This window comes from Myotis daubentonii, chromosome Y (genome assembly GCF_963259705.1).
Source record: "Myotis daubentonii chromosome Y, mMyoDau2.1, whole genome shotgun sequence".
NCBI lineage: Eukaryota > Metazoa > Chordata > Mammalia > Chiroptera > Vespertilionidae > Myotis > Myotis daubentonii.
Genome location: NC_081862.1, coordinates 3,692,078 through 3,711,152, shown reverse-complemented (window position 1 = coordinate 3,711,152; position 19,075 = coordinate 3,692,078). Strand labels below are relative to the sequence as shown.

General features: G+C 47.6%; 1 protein-coding gene across 1 annotated transcript; it reads right to left on the bottom strand.

The window, feature by feature from the left end:
* Window positions 1-7,512: 7,512 nt before the first annotated feature.
* LOC132225629 (claudin-34-like) lies at window positions 7,513-8,166 on the bottom strand. The gene has a single exon (XM_059680700.1). The coding sequence runs from the start codon at window positions 8,164-8,166 to the stop codon at window positions 7,513-7,515; it is 654 nt and encodes a 217-aa protein (XP_059536683.1).
* Between the last annotated feature and the right edge of the window lie 10,909 nt (window positions 8,167-19,075).

The following is a 19,075-nucleotide window of genomic DNA, read 5'->3' as shown; positions in this document are numbered from 1 at the left end:
TAGACCTGGATTGGAGCACCTCCAGGACCCTGTCACCAATCACTGGCTGGCTCTACCCCTGATCCCTGCCAAAGCAGCCATCAAGGATGGCTTGCTCGTCCTCCCCTTCCCAAACCCAAAGCCTCTGGCTAAGGTGTTAGGCCTAAGCCGGACTCCCCAGCCCCCATACACCCTGCCATCAATGACTGCTGGCCGGCGCCTCCCTGACCCAGGCCTAACGCCTTAGGGCGAGGATTTAGGCCTGGGCCGGGGCACCCCCAGTTCCCTGCAGCTGCCGACACCATCAACGATCGCTGGATGGCTCCTCCCCAGCCCAAGCCTAAAGCCCCAGCCCTTGGGTTTAGCCATGGACCTGGGCACCTCCAGTACCCGCAGCCACCCCCGCCATCAATGATCACTGGCTGGCTCCACCCCGGCCCTGGCCTAAAACCTCAGGCCAAGGCTTTAGGCCTGGACCTGGGCACCTCAAGTTCCCCACCACTTATCGCTGGCTAGCTCCGCCCCAGTCCAATCCTAAAGCCTGTGAATGAGGGTTTGGCCTGGGCTGGGGCACCCCCAGCACCCTGCAGCCGCCACCATGAACCATCGCTGACTCATGATAGCTGGATGGCTCCTCCGCGGCCCAAGCCTAAAGCCTCTGGCCAAGGATTTACGCCTGGCTTGGAGCACCCCCAGCTCCCCGTCACCCATCACTGGCTGGCCCTGCCCTGGTTCCCTGCCAAAGCTGCCATCAAGGATCGCTTGCTGGCTCCTCCCTGGACCTAGGCTAAATCCTCTGGCTGAGGTGTTAGGCCTCGGCTGGACACCCCCCATTCTCCCTGCCATCAAGATCGCTGGCTGGCTCCTCCCTTACCCAGGCCTAACGCCTCAGGCTGAGGGTTTAGGCCTGGGCTGGGGCACCCCCACCTCCCGTCAGCTGCCACCATCAACCATCGCTGGCTCATGATCGCTGGATGGCTCCTCCCCGGCCCAAGCCTAAAGCCTCTGGCCTAGCCTTTAGGCCTGGCCCGGAGCTCCCCCAGCTCCCCATCATCAATCACTGGCTGGCTCTGGCCTGGTTCCCTGCCAAAGCAGCCATCAAGGATCGCACGCTCGCTCTTCCTCGGCCCTAGCCTAAAGCCTCTGGCTTAGGTGTTAGATCTGGGCTGGACACCCCCATGCTCCCTGCCTTCAAGATCGCTGGCTGGCTCCTCCCTGTCCCAGGCCTAACACCTCAGGCTGAGGGTTTAGGCCTGGGTTGGGGCACCCCCAGCTCCCTGCAGCCGCCACCATCAACCATCACTGGCTCATGATCGCTGATTCTCCTCCCTGGCCCAAGCCTAAAGCCTCTGGCCAAGGCTTTAGGCCTGGTCCAGAACACCCCCAGATCCACAGCACCAATCACTGGCTGGCTCTGCCCCGGTTCCCTGCCAAAGCCATCATCAAGGATCGCTTGCTGGCTCCTCCCCGGCCCAAGCCTAAAGCCTCTGGCTGAGGTGTTAGGCCTGGGCTGGACACCCCCCATGCTCCCTGCCATCAAGATCGCTGGCTGGCTCCTCCCTGATCCAGTCCTAACGCCTCAGTCTGAGGGTTCAAGGCTTGGGGCTGACATATGAAAATTAGGCGCCATCTTGGCAGTCGATTAATTTGGATATCTCGCTGATTAGCCAATGGGAAGGGTAGCGGTCGTACGGCTAATTACCATGTTTCTCTTTTATTGCATAGGATATCCAGTCATGAGAATGACTGGAACGACCGGTGGCGATGATGCACACTGCAGCAGCCAACCAGCCTGATCTGGGCCCTGATTGACACCCTGCACCCTGGCCATCCTGGCCCCCAATTGGCCCCAACCCCGGCCAATTGCCCATGGCCCCTCCCTCCCACTGGTCTGGATCAATAGCCCTCATTGTGGCACTGGGCCTCTAGTCTATAGCCTATCTGATAAAAGAGTAATATGCAAATTAACTATCACTCCATGACAAAATATGGCGGTGCCCATAGAGGCAGGGCCGGATGCTGGCAGCGTCACCCCAGCAACATGAGCCCAGCAGGCAATCAGGGCTGCAGGCAGCCCCAGCAGGGCCTGCTTGCCCATCTTGGTGGTGTGGAGCCGGCAGGCCCCACAGATAGCAGAGAACCATGGGGAGTGGACCCAAGCTGTCAGTAGCACATCCCCTGAGGTCTCCTGAATTGGAGAGGGTGTAGGTTGGGTGGAGGGACCTCCCCCCCACCCCCCTCCTCCAACCCCCCTCCCCCTTCCTCTGTGTACAAATTTTGTGCACCAGGCCTCTAGTATATATATAAAAGGCTAAGCAACCAGCTGACTGGCTGACCAGTTGCCTGGTAGGTATGACATGCTCTGACTGCCATGAGGCAAACAATGTAGGAGCTGCCAAGTGATAGCAACTTTGAAGAGTGCCCTCTTGCACTCCAGGACCACTTGGGGGATGTCAGGCTGCCAGTTTTGACCTGATCCCCTCAGGCCAGGCCAAGGGACCCCACCTGCTGGAGGGAAGTCGCTCACTCTGCAGATGACCTTTGAGTCCTGTTGCTGCCCCAGGTGTGGCCGGCTAGGGAGGGACCATGGGAAGTTGGCTCCAGAACATGTCTGGCCTGTCTCACCCAGTCCTGTCCTGCCAGCCACCTTCTAATTAATTTCCTTTCAATGTGCATGAATCCATGCACCAAGCTTCTAGTTGTATCATAACCTAAAAAGTACATAAAAAAGCTGATCCTTATAAAGAGAAAGATGTGTTTGATTTATGAAAGGTGTAAGACCCTATAGTTTGACAAAGCTAACAGTAAAGAGGCTTTTAGACTAGCCTGCAAATGTGATGGTGATCATTTCTAATTAAGGTAGCCTTTCCTGGATGGTGTGACTCAGAGGTAGAGCCTTGCCCTATGAACCAGGAGTTCATGGTTTGATTCCCAGTCAGGGAACATGCCCGGGTTGTGAGCTGGATCTCCAGTAGGGGGTGTGCAGGAGGCAGCTGATCCATGAATCTCTCTCATCACTGATGTTTCTAACTCTCCCTCTTTCTTCTTCTCTCTCTAAAATAAATATAAACATGTTTTTTAAAAAGACAAGTCTTACATAAATGATAAACAAATAAAGCTGGCCTGTGTTCACCTCTCTGTAGGACTGCCGATGACAGTTAACCTGTTCACAGAGCAAATAGAAGGATTAAATAAAGTGATTCCCCTCCCCCCCCCCCAAGAAATCTCAGGGCTCCTCTTAACCAGGTGAAGATTAAAGTGCGATAGTTACTCAACCAATACAAAAAGGCCGGAGAACATTTCAGAGGTACAAATGGTAGCCACTGCCAATCTGCAACAGGGATAAGGAAATCAAACATTCTTATGTTTCCATGGCCCCCAGGGCTGATCTTCAGGCTTGTGACAATAGTCTCCTTAAGGGCCAGAGTCACAGAACAGGTCTTCAAGAGTTTAAGTCTTGCCCTAGCGCATTTGGCTCAGTGTATAGAGCATTGGCCTGGGAACTGAAGGGTCCCAGTTTCTATTCTGGTCAAGGGCACATGTGCTGGTTGTGGGCTCCATCACTGGTGTAGTGCTTGCAGGAAGCAGCCAATCCATGATTTTCTATCACCCTTGATGTTTCTCTCTCTCCCTCTTCCTTCCTCTCTGAAAACAATAAAAATATATATATTTTTTTTTAAAAAAGTTGAGGTCTTTCTATAATAGAAATGTCCTTTTTGAACTCTTAGACCAGATAGTCACTGTAATTCATCAGAGTCTTAAGTAGAAAGCCTGGACGAAGGGCCACGGTGTTGGGGAGAAAGTGTCATGATAGGGAGCCAGGGCCAGGCCATGGGGTAGCCTCCCTGAAGTGTCCTTGGACCAGGACCTTGGGGTGAAACTGACTTGGGTCCTGGCTGTCACCCGACTCTGCTTCCAGTTGGACGTTACTATCTCCCTGGAAGAGTTCCTTCTAGGAACTCACATGGGACACATGAGCTGGGGATGGAAGTGGGCTGGGAGGAGAAGAAAGGACCAAAGGGGGGTAGCAAACAGTGAGAATGAGGGAAAAACTTGTGCTTTTATTTTGACTATTTACTTCTTTTTGTTTTAGGTTTTAGTTGAGGTATACTTTACAAAGTGTGACATACTACCATGAAGTGTGCAGCCCAAGTAATTTTCACATCAGTCTCTCATAACCTCCACTCAGACTAGGAGACAAAATATTCCTGTCTCCCCAAAAGTCTTTCATGCCTCCCCCACTCCCCAATAGCCATTAGTGCCTGCCCTCATCCTGACCATGGGTTTTTGGGTTGCTTGCTCAGTATAAAGGTTTCTAGAGTCACCTGTGTTGTGGACCTTGTCATCCCTTTGTGTTGACTCTATAGTATTCCATGTATGAATATTCCCAGTCTTAATACCATTCTCCCACTAATGGCCATTGGGATGTCCCAGTTTGGAGCTACTATGGGAGGAATTGGTTTCTATTCAGAAAGAAGGCAGATGTTTTCTCTGTACTGGATGTTCCCGCTGGAGCAGCAGTAGGAACTGGATGCTTTGTACAGTTAGGTCTCTAACATGAGCTCCCCCAGATGGTAGAAGAGGGACTTTCCATTTCCCAAAGACCCACACACATGATCGCTGCTCCTCTGCTTTTCTCTGTTGGGGGAGCTTCCTTCTTAGAAAATGTCCCTAGGAAAGGCAACCCCAGTGCAGGTGTCCTGAGGAGAACATTCACAGAACGTTGGGATGATGTCCACACATCCGAGATGGTCTTTACACCTCCGATCAGACTCCTCAGTCTGGTGAACAATGCGTTTCAGGGGCAGGAAATAGACTTGCAGCAGGTAACACTGTTATTGCGCTTTGACTATTATGACAGAGGACTGCGTCAGAAGACCCCAAATTTTGTCCCAGCGCCCCTCTAACCAGGAACAAGCCACTTAGACTCTCTCTCTGCAATCACGCAAGTGGAAGCAGGAGCCACCTGCTCTGTCCACAGAGAGCTGCCACAGAACGCCATGCCTCCTGGTGCTCAAGTCTACCCTGCGTTTTCTCCATGGCGGCCCAGCGGCCAAGCGACTCAACACTCAGCTCACCGGGCACTGTCCAGCAGCGGATCTCCCTCCGCGAGTGCTGTCACCAGACTCCTCCCTGCCTGGCGCCCCTAGCAAAGGGCCTGGCACTGTCCAACGCTGGCCCTGAGCCAAAGGCCACATGGCAGCCTCTGGCTCCTGGGCGCCCTGGGAGGATTCCCAGGGAGGAGAAGAAGGAAAGAAATGCCACTGGCCTCAGGCGCACTCGCGGGGAATGCGCAGGACACCTTCTCTTGCCTTATTCCTGTGAAATATTAATAAAGTGAGTCCCTTAAACAGTCATTGCCAAAGAACCCTTGACAGGGGCGTGGAACCCTTTTCCCCGCTTCCCCAGAGCAGACCCCGCCTGGTGGCCGCCTCACCTTCTGCGTCTGAACGTCATGACCTGTCTGCTTGCTCTCTGTTGACACTGAAGGCCAAGAGGGGTCAAGAGACCACTTTCCTCAGCCCCAGCGGTTCCATCATTCCCCAGCGTGACTAGCAGGAGGTAGGCGCACCGCCCTCCGCAGGGTATCAGGTTCCAGAAACCAGCCCTCATCAGAAGCATGTCTCCCAAGAGCTTCTTTTTTCAAATAACCAGAGGTTTGACTCACTTAAATAACACACATCCTCTTTCAAACTTATATGTATCGTCGGTCTATTAATGAGGCCTACTTCAGAATAGATTTCATTGGGGGAAACGTGGTGTTTCCCTAGGAACCATTTCCCAGCCATCCCAGAGCTGCATGGAGAATGGATAAGACTCCGCCAAGGCCAGCCCTGAATGTCCCACAGAAAGCAGGGGCTCCTTTCAAACCCCTGGGTGGGGAGCCAGGGTCTCTAACTCAATGCAGAGGCTGTGACTTCCTCCCAGGTCTAAGGACAGTGTGCAAAAAATGGCAGGCAGAAAAGGGACATTTCCTAAAGAATGCTTCCACCACTACACTCTTCCATCAGAGGAAGAGGGAAGAATCCATGGCCCACAAATCGGATTCAAAGCCCAGAGGCAAAGGTTCCATTGAACATTCTAGGGTCCACAGGCAATGTGTTTGGAACACATATTTAAATACCTGATAGACTTATGCCCCAGGGGGGAATTTTTCCAACACTGTGCTCCCAGAGACTTAAATACTCTTTGAGAAGAAAGTTATTTCCTGTCAGCCCTTGGATTTCTCTCCTGTAGCTCTAAATTAAAGCGAGTCTGTCTCAATTTTAACCAAGTTATTTTTTTAGTGTTGAGTCCTTTTAAACTTCTGAGGAGCTATGAGCTGTTGTGCAGAGGGTGTGGGTCAGGTGTTCTTTATTGAATGTTTTTAGAGGCACTTCCCCCATGAAAGACATCTAGTTAATATTAGCTGAAAGAAGCCATTAGTGAGTGAATGAGCTGAAGTTGTTGTCTCTCCTGACTTGCCTATAAGCATGATTTTGCAATGTAATGATTTGAGGGTGTTAGGGGTGGGGGGAGTTACAACTTACCCAGGAAGGGAGTTGGACCACCCATAAAGCAGGGAAATATTTTTTTCACACAGGGCATACCTATCAGGTGCAGTTCTGGGAGCAGTTACCTAGATTTGTAGAAATAAGACCTATGCTGACTCAGAATCTAATCAAGCTTCAAGAGGTAGTTAGCAATTTTAAAAACAGGACAATTGACTCATTTTCTTTAGAAAACCAAAATATATATATATATATTTTTTCTTTTTACAAAAAAGAAACAAAGAAGGTATGGGAGGGGGAGTCCTTTAAATCGAGACTTAAGAGGCAGAGTGAATATCTTAAGCAATAAAATAAATAAAATTGTACAATTACATTTGAAGCATTTAAAAATTCTGGTAAGTATTTGATGATAACAACAAAAAGTTTTTAACTTTAAAAGTATACTGTGATTATGCAAGGAAATGTCCGTTTTTTAGAGACTGATTTTGAAGTGTATAAGGATGAAGAAATGTGATGTCTGGCATTTGCTTTAAAGTTCTTCAGAGAAAGAAAAATAGATGAAAAGAAGGGAAGAAAGAAGAAAGAAAATGGATATGGCAGAATCATGATAATTGTTGAGTCTGGTAATGGCAGAGGGGTTTCTTCCACTATTCTGTTTTTGCACATTTGGGGAAATTGCATGTACATTTGGAGAGGTGTTAGGGCCATACCATAGAAGGTCAGGCGGGTTGTTTTTAGTGGAAGTTTGAGAGGGAGATGTGAGAATCCCAGCAACTCTCATTTCCACACAGTAGATGTATAGCATCAATTAGTTACCCAATAATAATGAAGACAGGTGGACAGTAGTCTTTTGGGATTTTTTTAATGAAAGTTAATTAACCAATCAATGAGTCCAATTTGGACATAAAGCAAATGGCCACTTTCTGCTCAAAATGGCCTTGCCATGGTCGTGAGTCCTTGAACTATTTCATAGAGCATCCTGACAATACTTCACCCCCATAAACTGCTCTCGTGGATTTGCAAAGCTATGCAACCAGGAATTTTACACTTCTGAGACCTCGGGGTACACTTGGCTGTTGCGGGGCCACTGGAAAGAGATGGTAAGCAGCCCACTCAACAGCATGAGGAGGGCAGCCAGAACAGCCACTGGCACGGTGCTGCCGACCTCCTGCCGGTCTGGCTTGAAGGGGATGTGGAAGGATGGAGGGAAGGGTATGCCCTCTTCATTCATCACGGAGTGGTAGTTCCAGATTACAACAATGAAGATAAATGTACCCGCTGTGATGCTCAGGACACGGCAAGCAAATAACAGATTGCAGGTGTTGTCATCCTGACGCTTTCCTATGTACACTCTCCACAGGCCCATGACCGTGAGCACTTTCCCCAGGAGCCCGAGCAGGCTGGCGGCCAGCAGAAGGTTCTGAGAGATGCGGATATCCAGAGGCAGGTAGGTGTCACTGTAGGTGTAGCGGTGACATGAGATTGGTCTGCTGTGGAGGCTGGTGAGCTGGTAAGTACAGACCTTCCACATCCCTATGCAGGCCAGCCCCGGGGAGGGGCCGGAGCTGTTGTCCACGTACCACACCCGCCACTCGGCCAGGCCCATGCAAGTCATGGAGAAGATCCATCCTACGGTAGTGACAGCGAAACCCGCTACTTGGCAGTTGGCACTGTTGACCAGCGAGGTCATGGCCATGTATCCAGGGGAACTGCAAACGAATAGAGGGCATCATGAGGGTGGGACCCAAGACCTGGATCCCTGACCTGCCCCCCAGCGCCCTCCCACTCCGGGGGGGTGAGCAGCGCTATATTGGAGAGGGAAATGCCATATTCCAGAATGGAGACACTTGACCCCCATGCTCTGCTGGTGAAGGGTCCATGGGCAATTTTTACTGAAAGCCTTAAAATACACAGACTTTCACCCTGCAGGGTAGCTAAGTGGTTAGAGTGTCTTCCCAACAGGCCAAGGTTGCTGGTTCGATCCCTGGTCAGTGCACATACAAGAAGCAACCAATGAATGCATCAGTCAGTGGAACACCAAATCCATGTTCTCCCTTCCCTCCTTCCCTCCCTGGCTCAAAAATCAACAAAAATATGTTCAAACTTTCAAACAGGCAGTTCCACTTCTAGGCATTTGTTGAAAGACCCAATTAGATTGGCTGGATATGATAGAGATGGGCATCACAGCACAGTGTGACATTGAACAATGGGAAACCATGTCAAACCCAACAATAGAGTTTGGTGAAATAATTTATGCTACATCCATACAATGGAGCTCTACACCAACATTACAAGTGCAGCCAAGTTGTACTTGGTGTGATGTTTGCTGTCTGGCCCTTCTCATCTCACATAATATTTTCAAGGGTCATCCATATTGCGGCTCCTGGGAGCAGATTGTTCCTTTCAATTTGAAGAGCCATCTTCAATTGTATGGATATACCATAGTTTGTTTATCCCCTCATCAATTTGGGAACATTTGGATCAATTTTAAGTATTGGCACTCATAAATTCTGTTGCTGTGAAGATGTGTCTAAAATTTTGAATGGGTGTATGTTCTCATTTACAGAGTGTGGATAGCTAGGAGTGAGACCCATGGGTCATGCTGTAACTGTATGTGTGTTTAACTTTGAACAAAGTACTAAGCTTTTTCTCCAAGTGGCTACACTTTTGCAATGAATGTAGGAACTGCCTGTTGGGAGTTTTTTACATTCTCACCAGCTATGAATTCAGGTTCTAGTTTCTCCACACCTTCTCCAACATTTAACAGTTTTTGATTACACAATGGAATACTATGCACCTATCAAAAAGAAGAATCTCTTACCTTTTGAGACAGCATGGAGGAACCTGGAATGTATCATGCTAAGCAAAATAAGTCAGTCAGAGAAAGACAAGTATCCCATGATCTCACTCCAATGTAGAATTCTAATATATAAAAACCCTGGGTCTTAACAACTGGTAACTACCAAGGCTCAAACAATCAGAAGTCAGTCCTGCAGTCAGCACTGACTGCTGAGGGGGCTGTAAATCAGGGCCAGAAAGAGGCCTGAAAAGAGAAGCAGGGACTGTCCATTGCCTCTGTGGCAGCTTTTGATCAGCACTTGCCTCTCTCTTTCTCTCCCAGTCTAGCCAGCAGCAGAGACTCGATTTCTCTCCTGTCTCCCCCAGGGTTGCTGATAAGCCCTGCCTTTCTGATCAGGCCCTGCTGATAGGCCCAGAGATGCTGACTGGTATAGAAACTGACCAATCAAAACCAAATATGGGTGAAGTGTAAAGAACCAATGGCTGCCTAGGCCTAGGAGGCAGAGCTTTCGACACTGACTGGCATAGAAACTGACCAATTAGAACCAAATTGGCTGGCAGAGAAGGGCAGTTGAGGGGAGATCAGGCAGGCAGAGGCAGTTGGGGGTGAGATCAGGCTGGCAGGGTATAGCAGTTGGAAGCGAGATCAGACCAGCAGGGGAGGGCAGTAAGGGGTGATCAGGCCGATAGGCAGATGAGTGGTTAGGAGCCAGCAGTCCCAGATTACGAGAGAGATCGAGCTTAAGCCAGCAGTCGGACATCCCTCAAGGGGTCCCTGATTGGAGAGGGTGCAGGATGGGCTGAGGGAACCCCCCCTCTGTGCATGAATTTTGTCCACTGGGCCACTAGTCTAATGAATAAAATAAACTGATGAATGAAGTGGATCCAGAGATATGGAAGCATGGAATAGTGCAGAGTCCTGGAAGGAAGGCAAGAGAGGGTGGGGGGGTGGGGGGAGTAATTAACTCAGGACCTTGTATGCATATGCAGAACCCATGAACATAGACTAGGGTGCTGAAGCCCTGGGGTGTGGGACAGGATGGGCTGGAGGGGTTGATGGGAGGAAAGGGGGGACATATGTAATCTTTCAACAATAAAGATTAAAAAAACAACAACAACTGATGGGCAAAATAGATCTAGAGACATGGAAACATAGAACAGACTGACAAATCTCTGAGGTGTGTGTATGTGTGTGTGGCGGGGGGTTGGGGAATGGGATGAGATTAACCAAAGAATGTATATGAATAACTCATGGATATAGACAATAGTTCAGTGAAGGCCTGGGGTGGGTGCAGGGTGGAGGGAGTTAATGGGACTGGGAAAGAGGACATCTGTAATACTTTCAACCATAAAGGGAAATTAAAAAAAAAAAAAAAGTAATGTGACCAAAGGGAAGATGTCCACAATATACCAAGTACAAGTTACAAACTCGTACGGAAAATGGGATCAGAGAGATGGTGAGTTTTTAAAGCTATAAGTATTGTGCGGAATCACATTCATATAGAAAAGTGCACAATATCTAAGTGTACAGCTTAATGAACTGTCAAGGGGTAAATACCCCTGTCGCCACCACTCAGCTTAAGAGCGATAATATCTCTGCTTTCTTGCTTGTCTTTAGTTTCCCACCTCAGCAGGAATCCCCAAACATCTTGGTTCCCTTCTGCCTGTTTTTCAAGACAGGAACTGTGCCCTCAGCATTCGTGTGCTAATGGTTTCCTTTGCTCTATGACCTCAAACTATGATTTCAGAGAGGAAGAGGAAGAGAGAGATAGAAACATCAGTGATGAGAGAGAATCATGGATCAGCTGCCTCCTGAATGCCCCCCTACTGGAGATTTAGCCCGCAGCACAGGCATGTGCCCTGAATGGTAATTGAACAACAACCTCCTGGTTCATAGATCAACGCTCAGCCACTGAGGCACACCAGCCGGGCTGATTTTTTAAATAATCTGTGACTGTTCAAAACTTTCAGTTATTTGTCATGAGCAAAATTTTTTGAAATAAAAACAATAAAAAAAACTTGAGAAGCAATGGAGGATTAATTATGGTACACAAATATTCTGCAATACCTAGTATTAAAGTAATTCATTCCCTATAGTACCCAGCAGACATTAGAGGAGAAGAGTATTCAGTACCATGGGAAGAGGTCATAGTGGGTTGCATTTAAAATGAAAATAAGATCCCTGCTTATTGTGGTGTATCTGGGTGAGCATTGTCCTGTGCACCAAAAAGTTGCTGGTATGATTTCTGGTCACAACACATATTTGAGGTGCCAGCATGATCCCTATTAGAAGGCATGCAGAAAGCAGCTGATAGATGATTGTCTATTCTCCCTCTCCCTTTTCTCTCTCTAAAAATCAATTAAAAATTAATAATACAAAATTAAAAATAAACAAAATGAGGATAAGAAAATTATAAGTATGTAGCAGGATCTTATTTTTGCCCATCCTGAAATACACTGGGAAGATAAAACGAGATGCATCTGTCAGGATTACCAGGAATATTTTTATATTTTAAGTTGGAGAGAAATGGGGTCTTGTACAGTGATACAAGCACAGAAATGAATAAAGGGTGAACAGAAATAGACATTGAGGCCAGTGCATGGAGAGCTTTGAGGGGTTCGGACTTTATTCTGAGAGGTCCCCAGTGGGAGGGACAGGATGAGAGATCTCCCAGACTGATACAAGCAATCCCTTCTCGTGGCCAGATATTCAGGGAAGATGCCTTATTTATAAATATCATTCTTTGGGGTCAGATAACCCTGAAAAAATTATGTGGAAGGAACACTTTAAATGGCATGTTGGGCCTGGTTGGTGTGTCTCAGTTGTTGATAGTCGACCTCTGAACTAGGAGGTCAAGGTTCAATTCCTGGTCAGGGCACATGCCCAAGTCGGATATTCTATCCTCAATAGGAGGGGTGCAGTAGGCAATGGATCAGTGTTTCTCATCATTGATGTTTTTATCTCTGTCTCTCTCTCTTAAATTAATAAAATACTTTAAAAAATTAGATACATGGCATGTTTGCAGGTCATGGCTGGTTAGGCTCAGAGGTTAGAGCTTCAGTTGTGGACTAAGTTGTGAGTTCAATTCCCAGTTAAGGGCACATTTCTGGGTTGCAGGTTCCCAGCTCCAATAGTGAAGCATGTGGGAAGCAACCAATCTGTGTGTTTCTCTCACCTTGATGTTTCTCTTTCCCACTTCTACCTCCCTCCCTTCCACTCTCTCTCCAGAAGACAATAGATCAACTAAAGGACTTGTATGCATGCATATAAGCATAACCAATGGACATAAGACACTGGGTGATAGGGGAGGCTAGGGGACTGTCTAGGGCGGGGGGATAAAATGGATACATATGTAATACCCTTTGTAATACTTTAAGCAATAAAAAATAAAATAAAATAAAAACAAAAAAAAAACAAAAAAAATAAAAAAAAAATAAATAAAAATACCAATCTGCAGAGGAAAAAAAAAAAAATAGCCTCAGTGAGAATTAAAAAAATAAATAAATAAATGGCCTGCTGGCTGGAATTAGATGGTCAGGCTGAGTGAGCTTCATGGGCTGAGTGTTACTGAAATAATTGTAGGGACTGCCGGTGGGGGCTGGGTCCTGGGCTATGAGGGCCGGTGTGGCAGTTCAGGGTCATGGAATGTGTGGTTCAAGGGGAAGCTGATGTGTGGGGAATACATCATGCTGGCCCTCCTGGCACACACTAAGCAGCCACTCAGCCTTGTGCTGAGGGGCATGGGGCAAGTTCCCCACCTTTCGCACAGTATGCTCATGACAATAATACCGGGAAGAACATAAAACTTCACGAAGGTGTTAAAGTCATGGCCTCCCTCTGAATCCCAGGAGCACACTTGGTAGCACACACTCTAAGGCTGAGCAGTCCTGGGACATTAGCAAAGCCCGATGACACAAGTCACTGTGTCCTCAGCTCAGAGCATTCTTCACAACAGTTTGGTGCTCCAGCCCTGATCACTTGCTGAGCAACCCAATGAAACAAGGATTTGCAGTGACACATGACTGGTGACTACTGGGTCAGGTGGTTTCCCAGGCAGGGAGAGTGGTAGGAATGAAGACAGCTAGGGGGCGTGTGTGATGGTGCACACCCAGAATGTATACTGGAATAGAAGGAACAGAAGAGCTGAAGTGACCATGCAAAGTGCTCACATAAATTGTGACATCCACATTAAAAATGTTTTTTAACTATTTAAAACATTGCTCAGTGCCAATGACCTGTTAAATCAGAACTTCATACAAAGAACCCCAGAGTATGTATAACCCATGTCCCATCGTCATGAGGCACACAACTTCTTTCTGGCTCTCATAGAAACTCTACTGAAAGGGTTAAAGAGAATAAAATGGGGTAGAGAAAATGTATGGTGCTTAACAGATATCTTGCAGAAAGCTTGCAGCCTTGAGCACTGCATAGTTTAGATAACCAGAAGACACCTGACATTGGGAGGAGCTAAGGACGGACCTAACCCTTACATTAGCAGAGCGGCTTGCAGTCATCAAGGATTAAGAAAAGTCTGCCTCCCCCTTCAGTCTCCACTGATTTCTTTATTGGACTCAGCCTACCTGCAACCAGGTGCCTGAAATAAAAATCTCTTTTGATTCATTATGGCCTCACGTCATAGGTATGTGACTCCGGCCCACTCTGAACCTTTCATCTACAAAGCTCCAAGACCCAACATGAGAAAGGTGGATAAATTGACACATTTGTTTTAGGCTCCAGTAGAGATCAGTTCTAGCCCTCCTTCTGTGGTTACGCACTCCAGAAGCTTGCCATTCCCTTCACATATTGCCCAGCTCAGTTGCCCACTTCTCACCACCTGACAAAAGCAATGCTACCTTAAAGGAGACCCCTGTGATGATCCAGAGCAGCAGTTGCCAACCTTTCGGACCTCATGGACCACCAGTGATCCTTGGACCACCAGTTGGTGACAGCTGTTCCAAAGGTTTCCTAAACCAGCGGTCGCCAACCTTTTGGACCTCACAGACCAACAGTGGTCTGCGGACAACCAGTTGACACCCACTGGTCTAGAGGTCACCTCATCACAGTTCTATGGATCACTTGTTTACCATTGGAAAACTACATATGTACTTATTTAGCATCTTATACCCTTTTAGAAAAGTTTGGAATAAGGCCATTGAAACATGGAGCAGAGTGGAAAGTAAAGCCATTCCATGGGTTACATACGGATTCTCAAGTGAGGGACCACCTCAGAGAATCATGAAGAACAGAAGCTGCCAGGCCAGGGTTGTTCAGTGGTTGAGTGTCAACCTATGAATCAGGAGGTTACAGTTTGGATCAGGGCACACAACTTGAGCACTGAGAGGCCTTTATTCTGAGAGGCCCCCAGTGGGAGGGCAGGATGAGAGATCTCCCAGACTGATACAAGAAATCCCTTAGATCTTTAGATGAGTGCCCAGGTTGTAGGCTCAATCCCCAGTAGGAGGCAGCTGATCCATGATTCTTTCTCATCATTGATGTTTCTCTCTCTCTCTCCCAATCCCTTCCTCTCTGAAAAAAAAAAAAAAGAGCAGAAGCTGTCTTCCTGGTGGGGCTTATGGGCACCCACCTCATTGCTTCCCTACATCCTGGGCACATTTCTACCATCACTGCATATCTTTTGTTTTTAAAACAGCTTAATTGAGATGAAATTCACACACCATGAAATTCACCATTTTGAAATGTACAGATTCAGTGAGCATCAAAATGTAAAAAAGACACAGCCAATTAACCACTGACAGTGAGTGGAACAAACACTGAAGTAGCCAAGAAGTCAGTCAAAACATAGACAAGAAGGACTGAGGAAAGAGCATTCCTGTTTAGTTGATGAGGACATTCTGGAATTAGCAGTGATAGTTGCATGATCTTGTGAATATAGAGAAACTTACTGAATTGTACACTTCAAAATGGTGAATATTGTGCGAATTATATCTCAGCATAGAGTCCAAACATTAAACATGAAATTACCTCAAGATTCAACAATCCCTCTTCTGGATTTATACTCCAAAGAAGGGAAAGCAGGGACTCAAGCAGATATTTGCACACCATGTTTATAGCAGCATTATTCAAAACAGCCAAGGGCTAGAACCAACCCAAATGTTCACGTTGGATGAGTGCACAGACAACATGTGGTCCACCCATACCATGAAATATTATGGTACTCAGCCTTGAAAACGAAGGATATTCTGACACCCACTAAAGCATGGATGAACTATGAAGACATTTTACCGAATGGAACAAACCAGCAACACAGACAAGTACTGTATCATTTACCTCTATGAGGTCCCTAGGGTAGCCACACTCATAGTGACAGAAAGCAACTGTGGGTGCGAGGGGCTAGGAAGTAGAGGGTTTGATGGGGACAGTTTTGGTTTTGAAGCATAGTAATCCCTGCTTTGGAAAACTGCTGTTTGAACTACTCTGTTATTCTTAGACAGTCCCTTGTTCTATAGGTCAACTCTGTTATTTTTAGATAGTCCCTTATTTTGTAAAATAACTGTTTTAATTTGAATAATAGAAAAAGATAAAAACTTAACTGGCTGACCTTGCAAGCTAGCCATCTAACGAAATAGGCAAATGCTGATAATAATTCCCAATTCTCATGCCAAGTGTTTGTTCATTATGTATTAAAGATTACAAACTGTCTGCAAAAATAACCTATACAGAGCTTTTTGTAAAATCTGCAGACAAAGTGCTCAAAAGGTATAAATAGAGAAAACTTCCTCTAGATCTTTGCTCAGAGAATTAGGAGACACCTCCCTCTGAGCCTGTGCATAATAAAGACTCCTAATTAATTGGATTGTTAAGGCATCTTGTATCTAACTTGCTGATTTATGGTACAACAGTTTGGTGAGATGAAAAGTTCTGGAGATGATGGTGGTGATGGCAGCAAAACATTGTGAAGGTCCCTAGTGACAATGCACTATACACTTAAAAAAGGTAACTGTTAGGTTTGATCAAAGAATTGAATCAATACCCCTCCCCTGGGACCTGCCCTTTAGGCCACTTCACAACAGGCATTCCCTTTGGCCCAAACCACATCCCACTTGTAAGACCACATCCCGCTTATGAGACCGAATTCCACTTGCTAAGACCATTATCTCTCCCCTCTGGAGTTCCTCAGGATCCGGACCAGCCCAGAGAGTTCCCCCTGAAAAAGCCCACCCAGAGTCCTTTAAATCTTTGACTCCTGTTGCTGGTGGCTGGTGCCATTTGGGGATCAGCCCATCTGATTCCCAGATGACCTAATACATTCATAATCCTTAAACCCTTTCAGCCTAGTGTGTTCCTCCTTCAGTGACCCTAATAGTAACACAACTTTTTTGTTATACCCAATTTACCATAATAAAACAGATACAACAAAGAGGCTGAGCCCCAACTGACCAGGGATGTGTCTCCGAAGGAGTGGGTGTCTGGGAAGAGCAACTAGCAGGTCAGGCAGCGCTGCCGAGGCACACGTGGCTCATCTGAGGGTCCTCCGGCCGGCTCCTGGCTATGTGGGACTGGCCACTCTGTGGGACCCGGCCACACAGGCCTCAGGCACACGAGGGCCTGGCACACTACCCCAAGCCCTCTCTTCAGCCTCCAGTCCATGGCCACATTCCATCCCCATTGTCCTGACCAGCAGGGTTCTGTTGCTGGGTGTGGAACACATGGCAGCATCCATTGCTCACTGACCACCAGGCTTTCTCTGTGCCTCTTCAGGCACCCTCTCTACCTGCTTCCCGGGTGGATTGCACAAGTGTGGACCTTGGAGTCTTCAAGGTCTGCTTGACGGTAGCCAGGTGTCCTAACCAGTCCCTCTTCTGTCCCCCAGAAATGGTCTCTCCCACACCACCCGGAGGAAATGACCTGCAAACAGCAAAGACACCAGCTGGCATGGCTCAGTACATAGAGTGTTGGCCTCCCAGACTGAAGGGTCCCAGGTTCAAGTCCAGTCAAGGGCTTGTACCTTGGTGGTAGGATCATCCTAGGCTCAGGCCCTGGTTGAGGCTCATGCTGGGCCAATCAATCGATAATTTTTTCTCTCATCAATATTTCTGTGTCTTTCCCTCTCTCTAAGGAATCAATGGAAAAATATCCTCGGTTGAGGATTCAAATAAACAAACAGGCATCAGCAGCAGTGGCCCCGCATGGGTGAGGTTTATCTATGAAAGCCCAGTGATAGCCAGCATGTTAGGAAAGACCCTGGAGCTGTGGGCAATGACCTTCTCACTGAACCTCGGGTGACAGCATTGTGAACGTGGCGCCCATGAGTGAGATGCAGTGGAAGGTGAAGGTCACTCCTGACTGGGAGAAGCTGGCCAGCTAGGGGAATTTGTCAGATGGGGCTTCTGTGAGGAATGAGACTGACAAAAGGCACATGTGGGTCAGGGGGCCCACCGGCCCACACTTAGGACCAAATTTTATGTGGGAGTCTGGAACAGGGGGGTCTCTCGGGGGTGAGGATGACGGAGCCCACTACGCTAGGGAGTTTGCATGCATGACTCCGGAGACTAGGTTCAGAGACACAGATCTAAGTTTATTGAGGAAGTACAATCGTATAAAAAGGGGTAAGCAGCCAATAGAACAGGGACATGCTTGCTGTGTTATCCAATGGGCGTGAGGGTCAGGGCTAAGAGTGGCTCTTGGAGATTTTTCAGGCAGGCGTTGCCACTTCCTGGTGTGCCAAGGAAGCATATTTGCTGGAGTGTGCTCACAGCATTGCATCGGCCACAGCACTGAGATAAATCTCTTGAGCTCTGCCCACAGGAGTCAAGTTCTGCAGGAACTTCTGCTTAGTTCCTGTGATAAGGAGCTTATTCCAGCAAATGGGGATGTGCAAGGATTTACACAGGAATACAACAAATGGACTTCATACCTGAGGGACAAGTAAAATCATCCTACAATCCCATTTAGAGAATACAGTCAGTAAACCATGTGTCCTTACAGTGGACTATTACACAGAAATTCAACCTTATGCTGAAGAATAATTGTGGGGGCAAAGTTCCCAATCTTAAGTAAAAAGTAGGTTTCAAAAATATGTGGCTCAGTGGTTGAGCGTGGACCTAGGAACCAAGAGATATGGTGATTATATAACCATATCCTATCTAATAAAAGACAAAAAGGGTAATTAACTGTACCTCTGCTACACTTCCCATTGGCTAATCAGGGTGATATGCAAATTAACTGCCAACAAAGATGGCGGCCAGCAGCCATGCAGCTGAAGCAAACATGAGGCTTGCTTGCTACAGTGATGGAGGAAGTCAAGGTTCCCTGCCTGCTGCAGCCTGGCTCTGAGCCCAAAAGCAACAATGTTTCAATTATAGAAGCTAAACAAACCCAAGATACCTGCTTTCAGCCAGCCGTGGCCTCAGAGCTGGGAGTGCCAGTGACGGCAACAATGTTTCAATTATAGAAGGTAAATAAATCTCAGAATAAAAAAAAAAAAAGAAAAAAAGGAGAGGCTGGGAGCTTCAGTCGCTGGCCAGCCTGAAAATGGCCTTCAGCCCCTCACCCAGACTGGCCAGGCACCCAGTGGGGACCCCCACCCTGAAGGGGGTGTGACCAGCTGCAAATAGCCATCAGCCCCTCACCCAGTCTGGCCAGGCATCCAAGCAGGACCCCCACCCTGATCCAGGACATGCTTCAGGGCAAACCAGCCAGCCCCCACCATGCACTAGGCCTCTATCCTATATAGTAAAAGGGTAATATGCAAACTGACCCTAACAGCCGAAAGACTGGGAATGACTGGTCACTATGACACACACTAACCACCAGGGGTCAGATGCTCAATGCAGGAGCTGCCCTC